Below are 27,266 nucleotides of genomic sequence, written 5' to 3'. Positions count from 1 at the left end.
CCGGTGTAATCTATAAATAGGCAGCAGGAGACTCAACACCAAACCAGAATTTTAAAAACTTTTAACAATTTATTAGTCTTATTTTCCAGTAAAATATTCACATAATGTCAAAGGAATGAAATGATAGCAATATAGCCAACTACCTTTAATTAATTCCACATAAATATTTAAAATCTAAAAACCTCAGATCAGCAGACCGAGTCGAAATGTGATTCTTCAAAGCAAGTATTGCTTTACCCTTGTCCTGAATGCAGTCCGTCATATGACCACTAACTTGCATGTGACCACATGTTTGCAGAGTGGTTTTTAGATAAGCTCTCGGTGAGCCGTCATCCGTCAATCCAAGAAGAAGATGTTGTTGAACTGCGTTGCACAAAGTTTCTTGACCTCTTCTGCAACAAGGACACAACAGTGAGGAAGGAGGAGGCAGTCACTTAAAAGGTTACATGATATATAATTAAATTCTTCTTGGGTAAAATTAGGAAGAGACATTTGCATTGATTTTGACCTTAAATCCCAGAAGACTAGGCAAGAATTTTTTTTTTTTTTTTTTTTTTTTGAGACAGGGTCTCACTCTGTCACCCAGGCTGGAGTGTAGTGGTGTGATCTTAGCTCACTGCAGCCTCTGCCTCCCAAGTAGCTGGGACTACAGGTGCACACCACCACGCCCTGCTAATGTTTGCATTTTTTGGTAGAGACAGGGTTTTGCCATGTTGGCCAGGCTGGTCTCGAACTCCTAACCTCAAGTGATCCGCCCACCTTGGTCTCCCAAAGTGCTGGGATTACAGGCATGAACCACTGTGCCCAGCCAAGAAATGTTAACAAGTAGAAGAGGGGAAAAAACCACCTACAAAACCTACCAGGCCTCAGGAGTTTTGAGCCTATCAACACTGCTGCCCGGGGCCTGAGAAACTGCAAAGTGCCCGGGACACCCAGGGGAGGGGGTTAGAAGCACAAGGCTGGTGACACACACCAAGCACAAGGTTGTCATCCTGGGACAACTAATGGAACAACAAAGAAACGCACAGCAACCTTGAGCTGCAGACCAAGTGCTCCGCAGAGGGGTCAGGATTTTGATCTTACCACATTCACAGTTTAGGTCAGGCTTGCATTAACTCATGTTTCTGATGCGCACAATGACTAACACAAGTATTACTAATAAAGAGAAAAATGTAGTATGCCCGAGAAGATACAAGGGGAAAAAAACGCTTACACTGAATTTCCACACAGTGTACACGTGGGGCATCTCCCAAGGGGGCAGCTCTGCCGAGGTGAGGTCCCCTGTCTCCAGGGCAGCCGAGCTATCAGCACAGCAGCTGCCGGGTCGCCCCGTGCAGTGGGCAAGGCTGGCCGCTTTGGCGGGAAGGCAGGAGAAAATGTCTGCCTCCTCCTGCCTGTGTACAGAGGGATACTTGTAAACGGCTACGTGAACCTGGCAGCTTCTCCCTACAAAAGATATGTTTTTATCACAGGATATTAAAAAAGGACATTTGGGGCTGGGCAAGGTGGCTCACGCCTGTAATCCCAGCTCTTTGGGAGGCCAGAGGATCACTTGAGGCCTGGAGTTTGAGCCCAGCCTGTGCGACAGAGCAAGACTCTGTTTCAAAAAAAAAAAAAAAAACAACAACAACAAAAAAGAAATTAGCTGGGTCTGGTGACACATGCCTTGGTGATACATGCCTGTGGTCTCAGCTACTCGAGAGGCTGAGGTGGGAGGACTGCTTGAGCCTAGGAGTTGGGGGCTGTGGTGAGCTATGATTGCACCATTGCACTCCAGCCTGTGTGACAAAGACCCTGTCTCCAAAAAAAGGGGGACATTTCTTAATATATAGTCACTTTTTTTTTTTTTTTTAAGAGTTGTAGAAAATAATTTTCTTTTGGCCATTGCCAAGTTTCCTGTGCTACAGGAAGGTCTTGTCATAGTTTTCCAAGGAACAGAAAATGGATCAAATGTGGAGCAGAGGCACCTGCTTAGAATCTCAACAGTCATGATTTGTTCTATTTATTTTTTAACCATGTTTCTTAATGCAATGAAAAGACAACTTTTCAAATTCTCCTGAAATACCAAATCCTACTTACCATTTACTTCAATCAGGTTTGCATTTTTTTGATTCAAAATAACATAGAGCTCCCGCCGATCAGACTTCTTTCCAACAACCCAGTAATCACTCATGGCCTTCACAATGATCTCCTCATCTTCATCCACTCTGCAAGACGAGTGTCAAAATGCAATCGTTCGTTACTCATACGGCCAGACTGTGAGAATAAGCGTTCCAAACCAAGAACAGGAAATGGAACGGGCGCACGTGGCATTTAAAAGGCTCAGGGAGTGCCGCGCGAGGGAACCGGTGACTTCAGGGCTCCCGGGTCTGTTTGGAAGCGGCGCCCATGAAGGTGGTTCACACTTGAACCCCATGGAAAGGGCTTTGAAGGGACTTTCTGTGTCTTTTCTCTTCTTAGAAAGGGGACGCCTGATTGGAGAAGTGGCTGGAATCACCTGGTAAAGTCACTGTTGATGTCCCCGAGAATCTTCATTAAATCCGGGTGCACGGAAGTGAGCGACACGCTGGGCGTTTTCCTCATGTGAACTGTGCTCTTCTCGGCGAGATTCATGTGGTTGAAGTAGATAAACTTAAACTGGGGTTCTTTCTCAGACCTGTGAAAACATGTCACCAAGACAGTAGCACTCCGGCCGGATACAACTAGATTCTTTTAAAATTTTTTTGAGATGGAGTCTTACTGTCGCCCGGCTGGAGTGCAGTGACACGATCTCGGCTCACTGCAACCTCCGCCTCCCTGGTTCAAGCGATTCTCCTGCCTCAGCCTCCTGAGTAGCTGGGATTACAGGCGCCTGCCACCAAGCCCAGCTAATTTTTGTATTTTTAGTAGAGACGGGGTTTCACCATGTTGGCCAGGATGGTCTCGATCTCCTGACCTTGTGATCCGCCCGCCTTGGCCTCCCAAAGTGCAGGGATTACAGGCGTGAGCCCCCGCGCCCGGCCCTGGCCCTCTTTTTCTAAACAAAGTTTCACGGGAACCTCGCCATTGCCACATGTTCATGTGTTGTCTGTCTGCTTTCCCACCAAAATGATAGTTGAGTAGTTTTAACACGTATCTACACACAGCCCGTGACATCTGAAATACTTATTATTGGGTCCTTTACCGTAAGTCTGCTGACCCCTGCTTGAGGAGAGTAACATCTCGTTCCTCCCGCAGTGCGGGGAATGAGTGTCCTGTGGAAATTAACCTGCCTCATGAGGGAAGCCTATGACACTATGTAACGAAGCTTTCCCTCATATCATCCCCAGTGGACATCACTGTAAAACGCAGTCGCCTTTTCCACTGCAGTCTGATGAACATTTTAAATGGGATATACCTTTTTATTTCTTAAACTGACTAGGCAGTGCTACGACACTGCCTCCCAGGTCAGAGTCTGTGACCTCCTCGGGGACCTAGTGGGAAAAGCTGGGCCTCATTGCTCCTGGGGCCCCTCCCCTCCCTGCACCCTCAGTGTCCACCCTGGGGCCTGGATGGGGCCTGAGCACAGCCCCGCCCCTGAGCTCAGAGGCCTCCTCTGCTTGCTTCAGGGTTAGCAGCCACGTTCTGGAGGGCTGGAGGTACCAGAAATCCGACCTCCGGACAAATGGGGTACTCATGAAATACTCTACATCCAGGCAAAGAAAGAACGTGGAGGATTCAGTTTCCAGGAACATGTAAAGAAACTTCTTATAAAACCAGAATTTGTTTTCATAGTGTCCTAAGGTTTAGGAAAGTATAATGACAAGAAAAAGTGTTTGGAAAGAGTTGTAAATTTAGTGGTCTGGGTAGACAAGGAACTTAAATCGGGTGTAAGCTTTTATCCTCACAACACTCTGTGGAGCCAGCACTTTGGGAGGCTGAGGCAGGCAAATCACTTGAGGTCAGGAGTTTGAGATCAGCCCAGGCAACATGGAGAAACCCCGCCTCTACCAAAAATTCAAAAATTAGCCAGGCGTGGTGGCACACACCTGTAGTCCTAGCTCCTGGGGAGGCTGAGGTAGGAGGATCACTTACAGCCTGGGAGGTCAAGGCTGCAGTGAGCCATGATTGCGCCACTGCACTCCGGCCTGGGCGACAGCAGGAGACCCTGTCTCCAAAAACAAACCCACAAAAAAACAGGTGACACGTTCTCTATGGTCACTACACTTTGTCACTTTCCATCTGTTAGTTGATAACCTGCATGATCCAAACCGATTTAACTCACTTTTGCCTCCTTCACAAAGGAAAACCTGATATTTTCACGGCCAAAGGATTCAATGATTCAGCAGCACTGTCAAGATGTAAGCTGTTGGCTGGGCCTGGTGGCTCATGCCTGTAATCCTAGCACTTTGGAAGGCCGAGGTGGGTGGATCACCTGAGGTCAGGAGTTCAAGACCAGCCTGGCCAACATGGCAAAACCCCATCTCTACTAAAAATACAAAAATTAGCTGAGTGTGGTGGCACGCGCCTGTAGTCCCAGCTACGCAGGAGGCTGAGGCAGGAGAATTGCTTGAACTCAGGGGCTGGAGGTTGCAGTGAGCTGAGACCATGCCACTGCACTCCAGCCTGGGTGAAAGAGTGAAACTCTGTCTCAAAAAATAAAAACAAAAAACCAACAAAGATGTAAGCTGTTGACAGCAGTAATCCACACACTGTTGTACAAAACCTAGAGGTGCTTTCACCTTTGCTCGCTTCTGCGCTCTTAGAGGCCCACGGTTACACAAGACCATGCAGAAATAACATATGGGCCGGGCGCGGTGGCTCACGCCTGTAATCCCAGCACTTTGGGAGGCTGAAGCGGGTGGATCACAAGGTCAGGAGTTCGAGACCAGCCTGACCAACATGGTAAAACCCAGTCTCTACAAAAATACAAAAATTAGCCAGGCATGATGGCACCCAGCTACTCAGGAGGCTGAGGCAGGAGAATCGCTTGAACCTGGGAGGCGGAGGTTGCAGTGAGCTGAGAACAGACCATTGCACACTCCAGCCTGGGCAACTGAGACTCTGTCTTAAAAAAAAAAAAAAAAAAAAACCCCAAAAACAACGTATGAACATTAAGACCATGAGCGTATGCAGAAATTCACAGGCTTTTAGTAACTTCTTAAATGTGTAGAGAGCCCATTTAAAAGCAGGACTTCAACTTCGCAAAGTGCTTTCCATCGCCTCACTTTCTCTTTATAATAACTATTTTATATTGAGAAAAGATAGGCATGGCCGGGTGCGGTGGCTCACACCTGTAATCCCAGCACTTTGGGAGGCTGAGGCAGGTGGATCACTTGAGGTCAGGAGTTCAAGACCAATCTGGCCACCATGGTGAAACCCCGTCTCTACTAAAAATACAAAAAGGAGCCGGGCATGGTGGTGCACGCCTGTAATCCCAGCTACTCAAGAGGATGAGGCATGAGAATCGCTTGAGCCTGGGAGGTGGAGGGTGCAGTGAGCCAAGATCAGGCCACTGCACACTCCAGCCTGGGCGACAGAGTGAGACTTTGTCTCAAAAAAAAAAAAAAAAAAAAAAAAAAAAAGCCAGGGAGAAAGAATTCAAGGACATTTCAGTGTGTAGAGAGCCGGAGGAGTGAATCCCGCCTCTCGCACTCAGTGTAGACACTTCAGGCTGCCAGACTGAGTACCCAGGCCCAGTGCCCCACATCCCAGCCAGTTTCCCCCACACATTTTCACACAACGAGAGGCAAACTGCTTTGAGTCTGTGCACACCAAGCCCACGCCGATGACCACTGTCCAAGTGAACGTAACACTCTGGGCTGGGGAAATGGGACGTTCCATCCGGGGGGAGCTGAGGGAGGGGGTTTAACAGAAGGTCCCGCCCCAGCTGCCATCGTGGGGCAGAAACGCTCAGGGTGACTGTCCCGGGACCCTTTCACACAGAGGCCTGAATGGCACGTGGCACCATCCTCTACAGTCCACGAGAACACAGGACTGTTAATACCACCCGTATTTGTAAGTAAAAACTACGTGTATTTCCAAAGCCGTTCGATGCCTGAAAGTGAACCGAAAGCAAAGTACAAACCCAGACATCCTCTTGTTGATGTTAAACTGCTCGCAGATGTCAGAGGCCAGCACTGTGAGCTGGGGCCCAACGATGCTGTCCAGTCTTCGGCAAAAATCCAACGTTGGGTGGATAGAGGCTGGCAAGTCATGACAAAAAATACCAGTAAGATTCATTTTACTGTGCGACGCTGAACAACAGTATTCCAACGAAAACTTCACTGGTCTGGGAAAACAAACCATGAATGCTCAGGCCCCCTTCTGCTCCTCAAATAGAAGAGAAACAGAAGATACAAAACCGGTTACATTTCAGATGAAAAAAAGGCGAAGACCTATCTCACCGTGAAAAGTTGACTGAGGCACACCCTGTGGGGTGGTAAACGGTTGCCTACCCCAGAAAGACCTCAGAAGGTCGTATGTTTATTTGACAAACATTACGTAGCACTCATGGGCCAGGTGCTTCACAGGCACGACCTCATTCGATCCTCAGAACCCCCCCGAGAGAGGTACCACTGCTGTCTCCAGCTTGCAGTCGGCGGGGCACAGAAAGATGCCCACACTCTACTGCTGACTAGCGGGAAACCTAGGACTTAAAAAATATGAGCAATGGCTAGTTAAGGAGACAGGGGGGTCCCAGATGGGGAACAGGGCTCCTCTCTATGCCTCTATATTGCTTATGACAACACATTTATCATTTAATGGGCTGGGTGTGGGGGCTCACGCCCGAAATCCCAGCACTTTGGGAGGCTAAGATGGGGGGATCGCTTGAGCCCAGGAGTTTGACACCAGCCCGGGCAACATAGTGAGACCCTGTCTAAACAAACAACAACAAAAACATTAGCTGGGTCCGGCGGTGTGTGCTGGCAGTCCCAGCGACTTAGGAGGCCAAGGTGGGAAGATCACTTGAACCCAGGAGGTCGAGGCTACAGTGAGCTATGATCATGCCACTGCACTCCAAGAGTGAAACCCTGTCTCCAACAAAAACACCCCAAACAACGGAAACCCCCAAAACATATTTATCACTTAAGAATAGGATGCAGCAAAGTACAAAAAGCTTAGGCCGAAATCAGACAAAGGCGCGTACCCACCGTCGATCATAAAGCACACAGCCGCACTCATGGCCTGGGAAGACAGAACAAGCCAGAGGTTATGAAATGGTGGAAAAAAGGAGACTTTCGAGTAATAACAATCTGTTCAAAGTCAATGGGAAGAAGTCAACTGTAAGAAGCTGCTTTTTGGTCAACTAGAGCCATCTGGACACAGACTGCCCATTCCATGATGCGAGGGGAGTGCTGTTGACCTTGTCAGGTGTGACAGCGCCAGTGGGGAGGTTACCACTGATGTCCTCATCAGAGAGGCACAGGGAAGTGGTCGTGACTGACATGATGACTTAAAATGCTCTTGCAAACCCAACAACACAACATGGAGAAGCAACGAAGACCAGAATCTTATTCACTTGTGTGATGGGGACTTAGGGGTTCACTGTTCTAGTCTCTCTGTGTATAGTCCAGAGAGAATAGACAATTGGCAGAAACTGTCCATTATTCTGTGACGATTTCCATTGACACAAGTTTACAAAGACAGCAAATGGATATCATCCTGTCTCACTTTATTATAGCAAATAATTACAGTTATGACATTAGACCTAGCAACCTACAACAACCAGGACCACAGATAACCAAAGATGTTTAAAAGTTATCAAAGCAATGCATGGTTAAAAAAGGCTGAGCAGAACACCAGGCCTGATGATGAAAGCCACAGACTTCCTTCTCTGACCCTCCTCCCTGGCAACCCCTTTACACTGTCATTAGACCACAGCGTTATCCTAACTCTTTAACGTATCCTCTTTGGGCATCGTACTGACTTCCTGCTCATGTCATGACAGGTGTGACCCCTCGTCTGCCTTCCCCACTCCTCCTCTATGGTTTATAGCATTCTATTTCCTCTGCTGGCCGCCTTCCACCAGCCACAGCCTCCGCTCCTGAACTCACATTCCCACCTGCCCCAGTACCTCTTCCCACTTCCGAGAGCGAGATCCTGTCTCAAGAGAAGAAAGATCTCAAATCAGTGACCTGACCTTTCGTCTTAAGATCCTGGACAACAGGAATCAACTAAACCTAAAGCAAGTGGGGCCGGGTGTGGTGGCTCACACCTGTAAGCCCAGCACTTTGGGAGGCCGAGGTGGGCGGATCACCTGAGGTCAGGAGTTTGAGACCAGCCTGGCTAACATGGCAAAACCCCATCTCTACTAAAAGTACAAAAAAATTAGCCGGGCGTGGTGGTGTGCCTATAATCCCAGCTACTCAGGAGGCTGCGGCAAGAGAATCATGTGAACCTGGGAGGCAGAGGTTGCAGTGAGCTGAGACTGTGCCACTGCACTCCAGCCTGGGTGACAGAGCAGGACTCCGTCTCAAAAAAAACAAAAACAAAAAAACCCAAACAAACCTAAAGCAAATGGAAGGAAATAATAAAGCATGAGAGCAGAAACAAACTCAACAGAGAAAAATCATAGAGAAAATAAATGAAACCAAAAGTTGTTCTCTGAAAAGACCAACATTGAAAAACTTTTCCTTTTTCTTGTGAAGATTCCAGAAGTATGAAGAACCTTTAGCTAGACTGTACAACAAGAAACAGAGAAGACTCAAATTACTAAAACCAGGAATGAAAGAGGAGACATCACTACTGACTTTACAGGAAAAACGAAGGAGTATCCGGCTTTACCTACAATACCATGAAAAACCGCGTGCCGACAAATCAAATAAATTAATTGAAGCTGACAAATTCCTAGAAAGACACAAACTACCAAAGCTGACTCAAGAAGAAACAAAATCAAAATAAACCTGTAACAAGTATAGAGATTAACCCATTTATGCTGGAGGTTGTAAATCTTTTTTGTGAAAAATGAGACCTTGGCAATGACCTTCAGCAGGATATAAATAACTCCCACAAGCTTAGTGTTCCAATAATGGAACACTGGGCATAAATGGTTAACTTTAAAATTTGCCACAAAGAAAAGCCCAGGTGCAGAGAGCTTGACTGTGAATTCTATGAAACATGTAAAGAGGAATTAACACCAATTCTTCACTGTCTTCCAAAAAAAATAGGAGGGAACATTTCCCAACACATTTTATCAAGCCAGCATTGCCCAAAGATATCACAAGAAAACAAAATTACAGGCCAATATCCCTTACAGCCCAAGCCCGTACAGCACCCGCTCCACCTCTGGAGGGCTGGAGACTAAGGCTGGCCATGTGGGGCCAGCTGTGTCTCTGTGGCCAATCCCCAATCAAATCTCTGGATCTCGAGGCTCAGGTGAGCTTCCCTGGATGTCAACACTCCATAGAGACAGCCACACATCCTCGATGGGGAAACACTCACTGGGCTGTCCACATGACCCCAACGGGAGAGGACAGCCGGAAGCTCACACCAGAGTGGGACTCCATCTCAAAAACCAAAAAAACAAAACAAAACAAAAACCCAAAAAACCAAACCAACCCAAACCAACCTAAAGCAAAGAGAAGGACTCCTGGTCCTTCCATTGGTGGCTCCTGGGCCCTGCCCCACACGCCTCTTCCCCGGGCTGAGTTTAACCTGTATTCTTCCACTGTAATAAACCGCAGCTGTGAGTGCAGCCATTCTTCCTTCTCCCTGGTTTTGCTTCCCATGGTTTCTGTTACGTGAGAGGGACAGTATAATAAAATATTGAGGTAAGGGGGAAGCAAACCGCATTCACATGACTTTTATTGCAGTAGAGTGTCATCGTCCAATTATGATTACTATTACTTTTTTTGAGATGGGGTCTCACTCTTGTCCAGGCTGGAGTGCAGTGGCACGATCTTGGCTCACTGCAACCTCCGCCTCCCAGGTTCAAGAGATTCTCCTGACTCAGCCTCCTGAGTAACTTGGATTACATGTGCATGCCACCATGCCTGGCTAATTTTTGTATCTGTAGTAGAGGCAGGGTTTCACCACACTGGCCAGGCTGGTCTCAAGTTCCTGGCCTCAAGTGATCTGCCTGCCTCGGCCTCCCAAAGTGCTGGGATTACAGGTGTGAGCCACTGTGCCCAGCCTTATTAATTGCTTACTGTCCTGAATTTATAAACATTATCACAGGCATGTATGTACAGGAAAAAACACAGCAAGTGAAGGGTTTGGTACTGTCCCCGGTTTCAGGCACCTCCCGGGGGTTTTGGAACACATGGCCTTTGGCTCGGGGGTTCTGCTGTAGAAAGCCTTTTCTGAGTCCTGTAGTACTTCTAGCGAACTCTTACCCTAAAGGTGGTCACCGGGACTCCCAAACTCACAGTGGGTGTCAGAAGTGAGGATGGTCTTGGAGACTCATGAACTTTGCAACTAGAAATCACTGAACTGTACATTTTAAGTGTACGAGGGTGAGTTGTATGGTACGTGCATTGTATCTCAAAGTCATTAAGAAAAAGGTAAGGACCCTTTAACATAGCCACAATCCCATTATCACACCCCACAATATGTCTGTAGATTGACTCTAAAAATAGAAATGCAGCCGACAGCATATTACACACCAGGGTTATGGAGATTTCAGTCATTACCTGGGTCATTCAAAGGAGAATGATTTTTTTCTTGAGATGGGGTCTCAAACTTTCACTCGATACACAAACGGACATTCTTCCTACTCCAATTCCTGCTCTGAATTACACCTCCAACATTTTGGTTTGCTTTTTCAGACCACATCTTTCTGTATGCTCTTCCTGCAATCTCCCCTTCCCTGCCAGTCTGTCACAGCCCAACTTTAAGTGACTCTCAAGCACACCATGTGATGAATGAAACATCTTTTTATCTTGGCGGCTTGAACCCTAGAGCCCTCCCTCCTCCTGCTGTCACGGAGGTGCTGGAGGTGGGGTGCCGCCAGCAGACCTGAAGAGCCTTATCACCCCAAGATTTCCTTGTACCGTCTCACACATGAGAACTACTGTTCTGGATTCCCAAGTGTTCCTTCTTGGTGTGCTCACTTATTCTGCTGACGGGGACCCTGTGTAACACCCTCAGGAAGGGTGCATGACGGTAAACTTTTTGAGGCTTTTCATGTTTAACGTGTTTTTTTTTTTTTCTTTTTGAGACAGAGTCTTGCTCTGTTGCCCAGACTGGAGCACAGTGGCGTAAGCTCAGCTCACTGCAACCTCCGCCTCACGGGTACAAGTGATTCTCCTGCCTCAGCCTCTGAAGTAGCTGGGATTAGAGGCGTGCGCCACGTCACCTGGCTGATTTTTTGTATTTTTAGTAGACAGGGTTTCCCCATGTTGGCCAGGCTGGTCTCGAACTCCAGACCTCAGGTGATCCGCCCACCTTGGCCTCCCAAAGTGTTGGGATTATAAGCGTGAGCCACCATGCCCCGGCTAATGTCTTTCTTTTGTCTTATCTGTGGTTGACAGCTTGGCATGGCAAAGAACTCTATGCTCAAATTCATTTTCTCTCAGAACTTTGAAAGTCTCTCTTCCACTGTCACATAATGTCTGGTGCTGGATATGAAACTGTTGATACCAGTTTCATTATTTTTGAGAGGGTTTCACTCTGTCACCCAGGCTAGAATGCAGTGGTGTGATCATAGCTCATTGCAGCCTTCAACTCTTGGGCTCAAGCAGTTCTCCTGCCTCAGCCTCCTGAGTAGCTGGGACTACACATGAGCACTGCCATGCCTGGCTAATTTTTAAACATTTTCCTGTCGACACAGGGTCTTACTATGTTGCCCAGGCTGGCCTCCAACTCCTGGCCTCAAGTGATCCTCCCACCTTGGCCTCCCAAAGTGCTGGGACTGCACCTGGCCCATTTCAATTTTATATTAATAGATACAACTCTTCTAATTAGTGGATACTAATTTTTAAAGTTCTTGTCTGTCCTCGGAATCATGTTTCTTTCGAGACCTCTAGTTTTGTTTTTGCAGCCATATTTAACAATGAGGGAACCAGAAGGCTGACCAGAGATGGAGGCTTCACTCTGAGTGTAGGATGAAGGTCTCAGTTCTGTCTGGGAGAAAGAAATGCCAGAATGAGCAGGGCCTCATTCTCAGGGGCAGACATCCATGTTAGCCACTCTGGGTCTCTTCAGACTGTTTCCTTTCTTTAAACAGACCCTCAGTTGTCACCCAGGGATGGATGCTCAGCCGTGGGCCTGTCTGTGCAAGGATGGGGGAAGGGGAGGCTGACTGGCCTCTCTGCCACACTTCACTTCCCTTCCCCACCTTTCCAGGCCCAGGCCCCACGCTGACTCCTCAGGTGACCTCCTCCAAGTCAGGAGCCTCTCTGGGCTTCCACAGGGCTGTGGGTCCTTGCCTTAGCACAGGGTTGCCACTCGTATTCCAGGTCTGCTCCGGCACCGCCCTCTATCAGGCATGGTTTACAAGTCCCGTCTACCTTCCAGAGAGGGACGGGACTCCCTCATCCTGACACATCCCGCTCCTTCCTGTTCCCCCACAGCATCATTTCTGAGCCTTTGTAAATGAAAACTTCTCCACAGCCTCAGGCAGGAAGAGGAGAAACACGTGCACATGCTCCGTCTTCTTTCTTGAATCAAAAACTGCCTTTAATTAGAAACACAACCTGAGTACATATCCTTACAAGACCATGTCCTGACAGAAACAAAATACGATCCTTACGGAATTAGCAAGCCCACAGCTTTAAAATCAGAGCAAAAGCAGCATATGCACAGACACATGGCTACGGCCCCCATCCAGAGCCATTTCGAGAACAGGCAGCACCAACCTCTGACAGCCTTTGGTTTGAGAGCACGTGAGACTTCACACGTTTATAAATCACAATCTTAAACAGTTCCTCTTTCACTAATAACAAAACTGTTTAAAAGGAACTGAAAATAAACTTATTACGCTGGAAGAACACCCATTTTGAGTTTTACCATAATCAGAACTTCCAATATCTTTTCCAAGAAACATTTAAGAGGTTTGCACATGCACTCGTGTACACATGCAAGAAAGATCCACTTCAGCATAATCATTAACGCTGGAAGGAAAAAAGTTGTTACCTTATAAACAATTAAATGGAGCTCTTCATAAGTGTCATCTGTATTTACAAAAATTTTGGGGAATCTGCATTTTGCATCTGGATCATTGAGGTTCAAGGGTCCGGTAAGAAATCTTAAAAGCAAGAACAGACATGACTTGATTCAACGAGGTGAATGAGAATCAGGAATCTAGAAACAGAACACACTCCCACTTCATACACACCGGTTGCTTTTGATGCCAGCTGCTATTTGGCAAAGACCATATCAGAATATGCCAGCTGGGCGTGGTGGCTCATGCCTGTAATCCCAGCATTTTGGGAGGCTGAGCTGGGTGGATCACCTGAAGTCAGGAGTTCAAGGGCAGCCTGGCCAACATGGCAAAACCTCATCTCTACTAAAACTACAAAAATTAGCTGGTTCTGGTGGTGGGCACCTGCAATCCCAGCTACTAGAGAGGCTGAGGCAGGGGAATTGCTTGAACCCAGGAGATGGAGGCTGCAGTGAGCTGAGATCGTGCCACTGTACTCCACACTCCAGCCTAAGCGACAGAGAGACACTCCATCTCAGAAAAAAAAAAAAAAAAAAAAAAAGGGTATGCTAAAGTAAGTTTTAACTCATTGGAAACAACAAACTTTCCTTTGTTGATTACTGTCAATCAGATGGCACAAAGATATTTCAATGTCCATATTATCTTTACCAAAAAGATAATAGGCCAGGCATGGTGGATCACACCTGTAATCCCAGCACTTTGGGAGGCCAAGGCAGGTGGATCACTTGAAGTCAGGAGTTCAAGACCAGCCTGGCCAACATGATGAAACCCTGTTTCTACTAAAAATACAAAATGAATTAGCCAGGCATAGTGGCTCATGCCTGTAGTTCCAGCTACTTGGGAGGCTGAGGCATGAGAATCACTTGAGCCTGGGGAGGCAGAGGTTGCAGTGAGCGGAGATCTTGCCACCGGGTAACAGAGCCAGACTCTGAGTAAAAAAGAGAAAGAAAACCCAGTATCATAAATCAAAGAACAGAAGTCCTACCTTCCATAGTGTTGAAGATTTCCTGGCATTTCTGCTCTTATTGGAGAATCCCTTCCTGCTAACTGCAAATACATTTAATGTTGAGAATGACTTATCAGACTTTTTATTTATTTTCCAAGCTTTGAAAAACAGCATTATCTACTACTTGGTTCCATGCCATTTGTCTTTTTCTTTTAGAGACAGGATCTTGTTCTGTTGCCCAGGCTGGAATGCATGCAGCATGATCATGGCTCACTATAGCCTTGAACTCCTAGGCTCAAGCAATCCTCCCACCTCAGCCTCCTGATAGAGGCATGTGTGACCAAACCTGGCTAGTTTTTAAATTTTTGGCCAGGTGAGGTGGCTCACGCCTATAATCCCAGCACTTTGGGAGGCCAAGGCAGGCAGATTACTTGAGCCCAGGAGTTTGAGAACAGCCTGGGCAACATGACGAGATCCCATCTCTACAAAAAATTAACCAGGTGTGGTGGCACACACCTGTAGTCTCAGCTACTTGGGAGGCTGAGGTGACAGGACCGCTTGAGCCCAGGAGTTTGAGACCATCTGAGTCAACAAAGTGAGACCTCATCTCTTAAAAAAAAACTTGGAAAGCGGGAGGACAAGAGGGAGGGAATGAACAAGCCAAGAGAGTGAGTTCAACTGAGCCAAAATGATTTTTGTGTGTTAAGCTCTGAAAATACTTTGGGGAGAACACAGTGATATCATTTAAAAGTTCTCTGCAGGAAACCGGGAAATTAAGTACTAGAGTGGAAAGCCAGGTAGGCACTAAAACATCTACTGAAAATTAGGTCTCCTGTCGATAGAGGAAAAGACTACACAGGTCGATTGTTTTAAAGATCACTGGCATTTTAAAGGTTCCTAGAACCCGATCTAAAATCCAATTTTTTGGCCAGGAGCAGTAGCTCATGCCTGTAATCCCAGCACTTTGGGAGGCTGACGCAGGTCAATCACCTGAGGTCAGGAGTTCGAGACCAGCCTGGCCAACATGGTGAAACTCCGTCTCTACTAAAAATATAAAAATTAGCCGGGCATGGTGGCAGGTGCCTATAATCTCAGCTACTCGGGAGCCTGAGGCCGGAGAATTGTTTGAATTCAGGAAGCGGAAGTTGCGGTGAGCTGAGATTGCACCATTGCACTCCAGCCTGGGCGAAAAGAACAAAACTCTGTCCCAATAAATAAATAAATAAAATAAAATACATAAATTAAAAGTAAAATAAAATCCAATTTTCCTCTACTCAGTGACTCACTCCTCTTAAAAACATGCTTTGTGGACTGGGGGCGGTGGCTCACGCCTGTAATCCCAGCACTTTGGGAGGCCAAGGTGGGCAGATCACAAGGTCAGGAGGTCGAGACCAGCCTGGCCAACATAGTGAAACCTGTCTCTACTAAAAATACAAAAAAATTAGCTGGGCGTGGTGGCGGGCGCCTGTAATCCCAGGTACTTGGGAGGCCGAGGCAAGGAGAATTGCTTGAACCTCTCCATCCCAGGTGAAAGTTCGAGACTCTGTCTCAAAAACCAACCAAACAAAAACACACACAAAAAAACCAACACACAGACACACAAAACGATGCTTTCTGTATCACATCTGAATGTCACATACTGGAGGAGAGCTGCATGTGGTTTTCTGTGCTAATTGATATACAGTGACATAAATATCACACTAAGACAAAACATACATCAGAAACGATCAGAAACGCCCCCATGCACCACCATCTCACTCCACCTGCCCTCTCTGTGCCCCTGGATGTAATTGTGCGCAGCTATGGTACCCATCATACCTCAGGTTCGATGTGCCTTGGAAAAAGGGAGGTGGTAAGGTATTTGTATAAAATTCTCATGTCATCTTGTTCTAATCCACTCCTGCAACAACAGAAAAGCACTGGGTTAAACGTTTGGAACTGTCTTCTGTCTTTCCACTGCTTTGATAAAGCTCATTAAACAAAAATTTTTTTTTCAAGTCATTTTTAGTAACACAGAATAAATTCTAACTTTTTAAAGTCTAAAGCTACTTAAAACTCAAAGCAATCTATTTTTCTACCTGAGATCAAAATGAGTTTCCTTTTTCCTAAACATAAAATTCTTAGCATTGAGGTAAATCTGAATTTACGTGGTATACTTTGTCAAACTTTTCCAAAGAATTTGAAGCCCTGGATAAAGCTCATTTTTTATTAAAAAAAATTTTTTTCTTTTTTTTTGAGACAAGGTCTTGCTCTGTCACCCAGGCTGGAAGCAGTGGTGCGATCATGGCTCACTGCAGCCTTGGCCTCCAGGGCTCAAGCGGTCCTCCCATCTCAGCCTCCGGACTAGCTGGGACTACAGGCGTGCGCCACCATCAGCTAATTTTTGTATTTTATGTAGAGATGGGGGTCTTGCTATGTTGCCAGGCTGGTTTCGAACTCCTGGACTCAAGCAGTGCTCCCGCCTCAGCCTCCTAAAGTGCTGGGATTACATATGTGAGCCACTGTGCCTGGCCTCATCTTTTTTCATTTTTCAAGAGATGAGTCTCGTCTGTCGCCCAGGCTGGATTACAGTGGTGTGACCACAGCTTGCTGCAGCCACCGATTCCCAGGCTCAAGCGAACCTCCCACCTCAGCCTCCTGAGTAGCTGGGACTACTGGTGCTTTTTTCTTTAACATTATATCAAGAGGCTTACCACCTGACCGCGAAGTTAAGGAAGGTAAAGAGTTAAACTTGAGTCCAGGCACTGCAACTTTATCCTGACCTGCAAAAGGCTACTCCTACAGTCCTGTATTTTACATGCCATTTGAGATGAAAAAAAAAGTCACAAGGGATTGGACTCTCTGGTTGAATTCCGTGTAGGATTATGCAGGAAACCTCCAAAGCCACACTGTTTCATTTTAGGAGCAGATGTCTCTTAGCTTCCTGGGTTATATGGTAATGCCACATTCTCTCCCCTAGTCCCCTGGGAAAATATGGGTGTGCTGTAGACAGGGAACGTGATCCTAGGTCTCAGAAATGTACATGGATTTTAATTCTCCGGATCTTCGGTGAAGAAAGAGGAGGAGGAGAAAAACAAGCTTTCAGGCAAACCATCTGATCTGAAATGAGGCAGGAAGGAGCAGCACATGGAAAAAGCACAGAGAAACTAGCAGGTATCAGACTCTGGAACCAGTTTTTTAAAAGGAGACAGACAATGAGGCTGGATCGGGGGGTTTTCTATTCAAGATCACTGAAATACCATGAAGGTGGTCGGGCGTGGCAGCTCACACTTGTAATCCCAGCACTTGGGGAAGCCAAGGTGAGCAGATCACCTAAGGTCAGGGGTTCAACACCAGCCTGGCCAACATGGCGAAACACCATCTCTACTAAAAAATATAAAAATTTGCTAGGCCTGATAGCACACACCTCTAATCCCAGCTACTTGGGAGACTGAGGCATGAGAATCGCTTGAACCTGGGAGGCGCAGGTTGAAGTGAGCTGAGATCACACCACTGCACTCTAGCCTGGGCAACCAAGCCAAGGAGACTCAGTCTCAAAAAAAAAATCAAAGCAATATACTAAGTAAATACATAAGGGTAATATATACTCTGCTTGTGACAAATTTTTTTTTTCCACTTTTTGGTAGAGACAGAGCCTCATTATATTGTCCAGGCTGGTCTCCAAGTAACTCCTGGCTCAAGTGATCCTTCTGCCTCCTCCTCCCCAGTAGCCGGGACTATAGGTATGTGCACCACGCCTGGCTGAAAAGTCTTTTTGATATTTAATATAACAGCTTTGGAATAAGCAATTCCGTCAAAACGTGCTGTTTTTCTTTTTCTTAGACAGGGTCTTGCTCTGTCACCCAGGCTGGAGTACAGTGGTGCTATCATAGCTCACTGCAACCTCAAACTTCCAGGCTCAAGTGATTCTCCAGCCTCAACCTCTGTAGTCTCTGTAGTTGGGACTCTTAAGTGCACATCACAATGCCCAGCTAATTTTTTTTTGCATTTTTTGTAGAGATACAGTCTCACTATGCTGCCCAGGCTGGTCTTGAACTCCTGGTCTCAAGTGATCCTCCTGCCTCAGCCTCCCAAAGTGCTGGGATGACAGGTAATAAGCGTTGGCGCCTGGAGTAAGAGGCTGTTTTTCTTGAAGGTTATTTTTGTTGCTACTTCCTCGGACTGACCTTTCCCCACGAGCACACTGGAGGTGACAACCGAGCAGTTCTGTGCAGCCACCAGAGCTGTGCCCTGCTCAACCCCTCAGATGCTATTCCAAGATGACGATGCCAACAGGATCCCCAGAGCTGGGCGCCAGATTGTCCTGTGACTCCAGGCTTCAAAGGGCCAACCCTGCTGGTCACTCTGGCTCCAGGGTCTCCCAGAATGAGCTCCTGGAAGACCCTCTGCTCTAAGCCTTCCCTCTTCCTCACTCTCAGGAGTCTGCACCCATGGCGGGGCTTGTGTTCTGTCCCAGAGATCAGAATCTCAGCTACCCTTCTCTTTTTGGTGGAAACAAGGCCATGGGCCACTACTGCTGGATTCTGGCTTGTCACACTACATCTCCCTATCGCCGTGGCTGCGTGTGACTTGCAAGCACTTCCTGTCATTTCCATCTGTGGAGGAGCCATCCCTCTGCAGACCTGATGCTACAGAAGCACAACTAGCCTCCCATCTCCTACATTTCACAGCAGAATTTCACTTTAGTAACACTGTGTACATATCACAGAAAGCAACTATAGCTGAGTCAGTACAGTGTAAGGTTTCCTGATAAACTATTTGTCAAATTAGAAAGTAGGTGGAGGCGGGGCACAGTGGCTCACACCTGTAATCCCAGCACTGGGAGGCCGAGGTGGGCGGATCCTTTGAGGTCAGGAGTTCGAGACCAGCCTGGCCAACATGGTAAAACCCCATCTCTACAAAAAAATTAGCTGGGTGTTGTGGTACGCACCTGTAATCCCAGCTACTCGGGAGGCTGAGGCAGGAGAATTGCTTGAACCCAGGAGGCAGGGGTTGCAGCAAGCCAAGATCATGCCACTGCACTCCAGCCTGGGCAACAGAAAGCGACTCCATCTCAAAAACAAAAAAAAAAGTAGATGGGTTTCACCTGAAATTTGTGTTGTCTTCCTAGGAGATAAAGTTCATGTGGAAACCCACCAAGTTGTCTATTAACTGGATTCAAATTTCTTTACAGTAACTTGTTTCTCTTCTTAAAATGGAGCTACAAGATTTTGGCAGGGAAGGTAAATTTTAGGGGAACTAGTTTTGCCTTTTCTATTAGCTGAATTTACCTTATAGTAGTACCATATGGCCACACCCCTAATTAAGAAACTGGGCTAGGCCAGGTGCGGTGGCTCACACCTGTAATCGCAGCACCTTGGGAGGCCTATGCAGGCGAATCACCTGAGGTCAGGGGTTTAGGACCAGCCTGGCCAACATGGTAAAACCCTGTCTGTACTGAAAATACAAAAATTAGCTGGGCATGGTGGCATATGCTTGTAATCCCAGCTACTTGGGAGGCTGAGGCAGGAGAATCGCTTGAACCCAGGAAGGGGAAGTTGCAGTGAGCCAAGATCGCGCCACTGTACTCCAGCCTGGCAACAGAGTGAGACTCCATCTCAAAAAAAAGAAAGAAAGAAAGAAAGAAAGTGGGCTCTAGTCAATGGGAACATAAAACTTGAGGGTCCCGGAACAGCTGCAAGCCTTGATGACTTCTGTCCACCTACTCTAGGCCAAATGTGCACAACCTCGGTTGCCACCCAGCTCTCAGGGGTCACATATGCTGGGCAGTCTTGTGCCCACGTTGTTCCTACTGCAGGACACAAACCTAGTTTCACGATAGCAGGTAATTTCCTGGTTTATATAACACTTTGGATTTCTTGGATTAAAAAAAAAGAAATCTAGTTTCTTTAAAAGAAAGTAGGTGCAGTGGCTCATGCCTGTAATCCCAGCACTTTGGGAGGCTGAGGTGGGTGGATCGCTTGAGGCCAGGAGTTTGAGACCAGCCTGGGCAACACAGTAAACCCCATCTCTACAAGAAAAAAAAAAAAAAAAAAAAAAAGGTATAAAAATTCTGCTTTTAACATTTATCATTTCAGAAAAAAAAAACTCCAAAATAAAAACACGATTCCTAAACCTTACTTGATAGGAACATTTTCTCTTTTTTTTTTTTTTTTTTGGAGACAGAGTCTCTCTCTGTTGCCAGGCTGGGGTACAGTGGTGCCATCTCGGCTCACTGCAACCTCCGCCTCCCGGGTTCAAGTGATTCTCCTGCCTCAGCCTCCTGAGTAGCTGGGATTACAGGCATGCGCCACCACGCCCAGCTAATTTTTGTATTTTTAGTAGAGACAGGGTTTCACTATGTTGACCAGGCTGGTCTCCAACTCCTGACCTCGTGATTCATCTGCCTCGGCCTCCCAGAGTGCTAAGATTACAGGTGTGAGTCACCGCGCCCAGCCTTTCATCTTTCATGCAGCCAGTTTTAAACTCCTCTGCTTGGAAATTTGAACCCAAATCACCCTAGTTCTGCTTTAAATAATCACTGCTTTATTTTGACAATATCTATGAAGATGCTTCCTACCCATCCTCCCTGCTGCAAGTTCTTGTTTGACAACCTGTCATCAATCCAGTCACTGCTGTTTTTATTATCTTAATTTCTTCTTTTAATACCATGCCTCGGGGTGTACCTACCAGATGAGCTGATCGTTATAGAGAAAAGCAGTGTATTTGACTATATTCAGGCTTTCCTCCATTCTGTTAATAAAGGACTGGATTTTCAAATAAGTCATTTTATCCAACGGGAAGAAGCTGATTCCACCAAAAATGTCAAGTAGGTCACATGACTGCAAATGTAGCGTTTGCAAATACTGTGGAAAAAAAACAAGGCATAAAATTTACTAATAGTACACTGAATATAATGCTCCTTGATAACTGAAAATAATCTTATGTCAGACTCACATTTATGGTACAATTACATACTAGCAAACAGCGCAACAATGAGGCCGTGGTGAAGACATGGGTGACTGAGTGTCAACTCAGTACCAATTCCAAGATACAAAGTTCAAACATATCTACTTAATGTTTATTCAGTATTGTGTTTTACTGCTTTAAGTTTATTTTTTTGTGACAGAGTCTTGCTCTGTCATCCAGGCTGGAGTGCAGTGGTGTGATCTCAGCTCACTGCAAGCTCCGCCTTCCAGGTTCACACCATTCTCCTGCCTCAGCCTCCTGAGCAGCTGGGACTACAGGTGCCTGCCACCATGCCCAGCTGTTTTTTTCCATTTTTAGTAGAGATGGGGTTTCACCATGTTAGCCAGGATGGTCTCAATCTCCTGACTCGTGATCTGCCTGCCTCGGCCTCCCAAAGTGCTGGGATTAGAGGTGTGAGCTACCACGCCTGGCCAAAATTTTTTTTTTTTTTTGGTATAAACAGAGTCTTGCTATGTTGCCTAGGCTGGTCTTGAACTTCTGGCCTCCGTGATTCTCGGTCTAGGTGTCCCAAAGTGCTGGGAATACAGGCATGAGCCACTGTGCCCAGCTAGCACTTTCAAGTATTTAATTCCTGGCCAGGCACAGCGGCTCGCACCTGTAATTCCAGCCCTTTGGGAGGCCAAGGCGGGCACATCACTTGAGGTCAGGAGTTTGAGACCCGCCTCGCCAACATGGCAAAACCCCATCTCTAATAAAATTACAACATTAGCCGGGCATGGTAGCCTGTAATCCCAACTATTCAGGAGGCTGAGACAGGAGAATCACTTGAACTTGGGAGACTAAGGTTGCAGTGAGCCAAGATCACACCACTGCACTCTAGCCTGGGTGACAAGAGTAAGACTCTGTCCCAAAAAAAAAAAAAAAAAAAATTAACTCCCTGCCTTAATGCTCTTCAAATTAGACTAACCTAATGAGGGATCTATCCATTAATACTACAGAGAGTGCCATCTTTATTTCCCCCCCGAGATGGAGTCTTGGTCTGTCACCCAGGCTGGAGTGCAGCGGTGCGATCTCGGCTCACTGCAAGCTCTGCCTCTGGGGTTCAAGCGATTCTCCTGCCTCAGCCTCCAGAATAGCTGGGATTACAGGCGTGCGCCACCACGCCCAGCTAGTTTTTTGGTATTTTTTAGTAGAGACGAGGTTTCACCATGTTGGCCAGGCTGGCCTCGAACTCATGACCTCAAGATCTGCCCGCCTTGGCCTCCCAAAGTGCTGGGATTACAGGCGTAAGCCATCACACCCAGCCAAGAGTGCCATCTTATACTAAAATCATGTCTAAATGATATGTACTCAGGACAACAGTTCTATCCATATGATGATGGGTAAGAGAGAAATGAGGACAAGAACAGAAACCAGGAGATAATATGCGAGTGGATAATTGTGGTCATTAAAATGACAAAACAACAAAGAAAAGTAATTCAGAGAAACAAAAAAATTCAAAAATAGCTATGAAAGCTGTTTTAGCAAGTCGAATTCAAAAATAGATACAGAAGGTATTTTCAGAAGAAAATAAATTGAGAATTGTTGCTTCGAGATAAACTAGGCTGGGCAAGTTGGCTCACGCCTTTAACCCCAGCACTTTGGGAGGCCAAGGAGGGAAGATCGCTTGAAACCAGCCTGGGCAAAACAGCCAAGACAAGACCCTGTCTCTTTGTTTCCTTTTAAAAAAAAGATAAACTGAGCTTGCCAAGGTAGGGTGAAACATGCAAAATTCAATTACAATGAAAGAGGACAGCACTTGGAACAAATCTCCCCAATCGCTAATGTGACAAAGTCTGTCAAGGCCAATAACTCTCACCTACATCAAGACAGTTTACGCCCGTTTAGTGAACAGAACCAATCCCTGAGAATGTGCAACTCCAATAATTAAGTTTTCCTTATCAACTAATCTATCACACAAAAGATGGCTGCTGAGTAAGCCCAGAAGGACAGATGCAGGTAAAACACAGGGAGGCCAAACGATGTCTCCAGGACCCTTTAAGAGCCCCGGGCAAACGCAGGAAGCTCTGCCTTACACCACAGCTGGAGGGAAGGTTCCAGAGCACACACCTCATGCGTCTCCTCGCTGCTCCAGTTTTGCGACGGTCTGTCTCGGGCTCTCTGCCACTTTCAAGTTCTGGGTTTTTTGTATATAAGAAACAAACTTGTCTGTCTATATTTCTCTAAAAACCTGCTGAATGCTTACTAAAGTTATAAATGAAATTCAAAATACTTACCCGATGGAAGAATTTCTCTAATCTTTCTTTCAGAAGCTTGACGCCTCCGTCTTCCATGGCTTTCAGAAATGTACCATTAAAAAGCTAGTGAGGTAAAAGATTGCAGGAAAAAAAATCAGTTTCCTATGCTCACTTTTTCAGTATAACAAGTTCTTTTTTTCCTTTAGATTATTAATTCAGCTCATTAAATCTCCCAGTTCTTTCCAACAGAGAATATTTACATGAGAAAACTTGAGTTAAAAATGTAAGTTACAAAAAATACTGTTAAGTGATGCTGTCTTATTTATGAAACCACCTAATTGCTCTAGGCATCTTTCAAAAATTTCAACTTACCCTGAAGTTTCAATTTACATACATAATATCACCCACATTTCTGTTTTTTTATTTTTCAGTGTTCTGTTAATAAATGGAATCACCAAACTTTTTATCCTTTTTTTTTTTTTTTTTGAGATGGAATCTCACTCTGTTGCCCAGGGTAGAGTGCAGTGGCACAATCACAGTTCACAGCAGCCTCGACCTCCAAGGTGCGAGCAATCCTCCCACCTCAGCCTCCCAGGTAGCTGGGACTACAGGCATGCACCATGATACCTGGGTAACTTTTATAAAAATTTTTTGTAGAGATGGGGTCTTGCTATATTGCCCAGACTGGTCCTGAACTCCTGGGCTCAACCAATCCTCCCACCTTAGCCTCCCAGAATGCTGAAATTACAGGTGTGATCCACTGTGCCCTGCCTCACTGAAACTTTTAAATCATAAAATTATCTGCATTCTGTACGTTCCTTGAGCACATAGACACACTTTTTCATCAATGGGGACACATTCCTACTATAAGGCTGAGAAAAGAGAAGGGAGTTCAATACTTACTGAATAAATGTAGGAATAAACCTCACTACCTGTTTCAAAGGCCTCATTATTTTCTTCTCTAAGACAAATACAGAGTCACTTTGCAATCATTTACAGATTTCTCTTTAAACAACCCTGGAGCCTAGAGATAGGGGTAAGTGGCTGGACTCTGAGAAAGAACGCCACGCTTACCTTGTACATGCTGTAGCACTGCCGCAGCACCGAGCTATAAACCTTGTCCTGCAGACGCGAAAACACAGCACACAGCTCAGTTCAAGGGAAAAACAATGTCTACTGGATAGATGGCAAAGGTACACTGACTCTTGGCCAAACAGGATAATGTTTACAAACTTGGTCCCACCATAGTCGTGTGCTGAAAAAAACTTTGCGTTCTTTTTTTTTGAGATGCAGTCTCGCTCTGTTGTCCAGGCTGGAGCGCAGTGGTGCAATCTTGGCTCACTGCAACATTTGCGTCCCCGGTTCAAGCGATTCTCCTGCCTCAGCCTCCTGAGAAGCCGAGATGACAGGTGTGCACCACCATCCCTGGCCAGTTTTTGTAGTTTTAGTAGAGACAGGGTTCCGCCATATTGGCCAGGCTGGTCTCGAACCCCTGACCTCAAGTGATCTGCCTGCCTCGACCTCCCAAAGTACTAGGATTACAGGTGTGAGCCACTGTTCCCAGCTAGAAGTGTTTAAACTCTAATTTGTGAATCAGTAAGCCTTACTTTAGGAGGGCTTTCAATATAGATGAAGAGTAGAAGGTATTAGTGAGATAGGGTGCATATACATTTTAAAAAGATTGTGCTCATGTAAATGATAAACATAAACCTTTGCTATATACCCCGAGAAACTTCCGCAAAAGCCTCCTAATTTAAATCCGACCAAGGAAGGCATTCAACATACTCAGCAATACATTTAAAAAAATAAACAAACAAACAATGACACATTACCAACAACTCCTCCTCTTGATATTCAAGAACTGGTTTTCCATCTTTACTCTGTTTTTCAATTATAGGATTCCGAACAACCTACAAAGTTTGATAAACTGAAATTATACAATGAATTCATTAGACCATGTTTATTTTGCCTTAATTTAAAAACTTTGAACATGCTACAGCACCAGAAACACAGCTTCTTAAAACAGCCCCAAGAATGAATAAAGCAAATAGGAAGAACTTGATTTTAAAATTGCAACCAATTTTATTTTAATTTTACTTGGATGCAACAGCCAGAGAACTTTCCTAAATTCTGAACAGTAAAGATCACCCATAACTTCACCATATAATTTCAGAAAGATACACTGTGTATGTAAATACCATGACCATCCAGAAATTTTCTTCTGGTTCATTGAAGAACTGTCTGTTCTTCTGTGTATGTAAAGATTTTGCAGGTTTTGATGGGCTAAATGTCCTACAAAGGTTAAAAAAATATGTTTGGGACAATTCTCCAGCAGCAGTTTTAAGAATTCACTGAAGGCTAAAGACACACTTAGAGGTATTACCTTGTAAACTGTACAATAGCTTCACACAATCCGACATTTCTAATCTTCTCATTCTTTTCTACCTCATTTGGATGATAAAATAAAATCTTATTTTCCTCCTGAAACATGAGGAAACAGAAGCACAACATGAATAGAAACATTTCATCTTAGCTATTGAAAACGCTAAGTTCAATGTCGACCTCTTGTGTCACACATGCTAATGACAAGACAAAACAAAACAAAAACCGGTTTTAGAAACACAGGAATTGTAAACCTAGTATTTTCAGAGGCTGAGGCGGGAGGATCACTTGAGCTCAGCAGTTCAAAACCAGCATGGGCAACACAGTGAGACGTCTCTATTATTTAAAATAATAAGAACAGGAATTATCTCATCATTGTGCAAATACTGCCCACCAGTCAGAAAGGCAATTTCGATAGTCAAGAAGTCACATCTGAAGTAGCACCAGGTAATTTTTATGAAAACTCAAGTCTCCAGGTTTCTTTCCTAGTGCTAATTTGTAATACACCAATGCTTGTAAGAAATAAAGGTGTGCCCATCTGCAGACACATAGCTCCCTGAAAATTAAATCCAGTCAGTTCCCAGACATTTAAACTGACAAGTTTTTTTTTTTTTTCTTTTTCTGGAGATGGGGTCTGTGTTGCCCAGGCTGTAGTGCAGTGGCGCTATTACAGCTCACCTGCAGCCTCAATCACTTGGGCTCAAGCGATCCTCTGGCCTCAGCCTCCTGAGTAGCTGGAAATACAGGTGCGTGCCACCACGCCCGGCTCACTTTTCGATCTTTTTTTTTTTTTTTGTAGAGTTGGGGGTCTTGCTATGTTGCCCAGGCTGGTCTGGAACCCCTGGCCTCAAGCAATCCTCCCATCTCGGCCTCCTAAAGTGCTGGGATTACAGGCGTGAGTCACAGCGCCCAGCCTGGACAGTGTTTAAAAGAAGTCTGACTTGCTGGAAACAAAACACAGCTCCGGACATCCTTTGAGAAAGTCGCCGTCCCCACCTCAGAAAAACCACACACACACACACACACACACACACACACCTCCCGAAATTAATTTATTTCCTCATTTGGGCGAAAACTATTACAGGGTCCTCCAGGCTTGCATCATTTGAAGGCTAGCGTCTGCCACCCTGGTTCCACGCTTCTAGTTGGGGACTACCCACTTAACAAAGCCAAGTTCGATGTTAATTTCCCAGAACTGACGCAAAGCAAAGCGCAAGGAGCCTCAACCTGGGGTGTGGAGTGATATAGACCCGACGGGGCTTTATTCCATCGACCTAGGACCTGAAGCGGTCCCCGCCTGCTGTCAGGTCCCCGCCGCAGCCCCCTGCCCGGACTCGCACCTGGCACAATGCAGGCTAGGTCAGTGCCCCTCGAGGTGGGCAGAACCACAGGGCCACCTTCCCGGGGAACACCGGCGCCGCCCGCCCGCGCGCCGCCCCCTCCGCATACCTCTCCTTCGCGCGGCCCGAAGCGCGGGTTGTAGATGAAGAAACTCAGCAGCGCCGGCGGGAACTGCTTCTCCTGGGCCGCCCAGGGCCCGCTCCCGGCCCCGGCCGCCGCTGCAGCCATCCCGCCCCGGCCCCCACCTCGGGAGCCTGCCACGGCCCGCCCAGAAACAGCAGCCACCGGCTAAAACACCGCACTTCCGCCTCCGTCGCCACCGCCCCGGAAGCGCTCGCCGCGGGCCCGGAAAAAGAATCCGCCTCGCAGCGTCCTCTTCAGGCACCCC

General features: G+C 46.3%; 2 protein-coding genes across 3 annotated transcripts in view; one reads left to right on the top strand and one right to left on the bottom strand.

Moving 5' to 3' along the window:
• Positions 1-2,158, top strand: part of LOC738574 (radial spoke head 10 homolog B) — a 48,425-nt gene extending 46,267 nt beyond the window's left edge. The window contains exon 22 of the mRNA XM_063813956.1: positions 1,856-2,158. The gene's annotated coding sequence lies outside the window, so the exon portion shown is untranslated. The remainder of the gene's footprint in view (positions 1-1,855) is intronic.
• CCZ1B (CCZ1 homolog B, vacuolar protein trafficking and biogenesis associated) lies at positions 50-27,186 on the bottom strand. Of its 2 annotated transcripts, NM_001280309.1 has the most exon segments (15): positions 50-392; positions 2,080-2,207; positions 2,498-2,656; positions 6,047-6,164; positions 7,113-7,146; positions 13,036-13,147; positions 14,049-14,110; positions 15,828-15,909; positions 20,679-20,854; positions 23,195-23,278; positions 24,230-24,277; positions 24,988-25,065; positions 25,354-25,447; positions 25,539-25,636; positions 26,987-27,173. In NM_001280309.1, coding segments are annotated over 15 exon segments (1,449 nt in total). In that variant the 5' UTR covers positions 27,107-27,173; the 3' UTR covers positions 50-336.
• Positions 27,187-27,266: the final 80 nt, after the last annotated feature.

Source organism: Pan troglodytes, chromosome 6, assembly GCF_028858775.2.
Source record: "Pan troglodytes isolate AG18354 chromosome 6, NHGRI_mPanTro3-v2.0_pri, whole genome shotgun sequence".
Classification (NCBI taxonomy): Eukaryota; Metazoa; Chordata; class Mammalia; order Primates; family Hominidae; genus Pan; species Pan troglodytes.
This window is presented reverse-complemented; position numbering and strand designations above follow the sequence as displayed.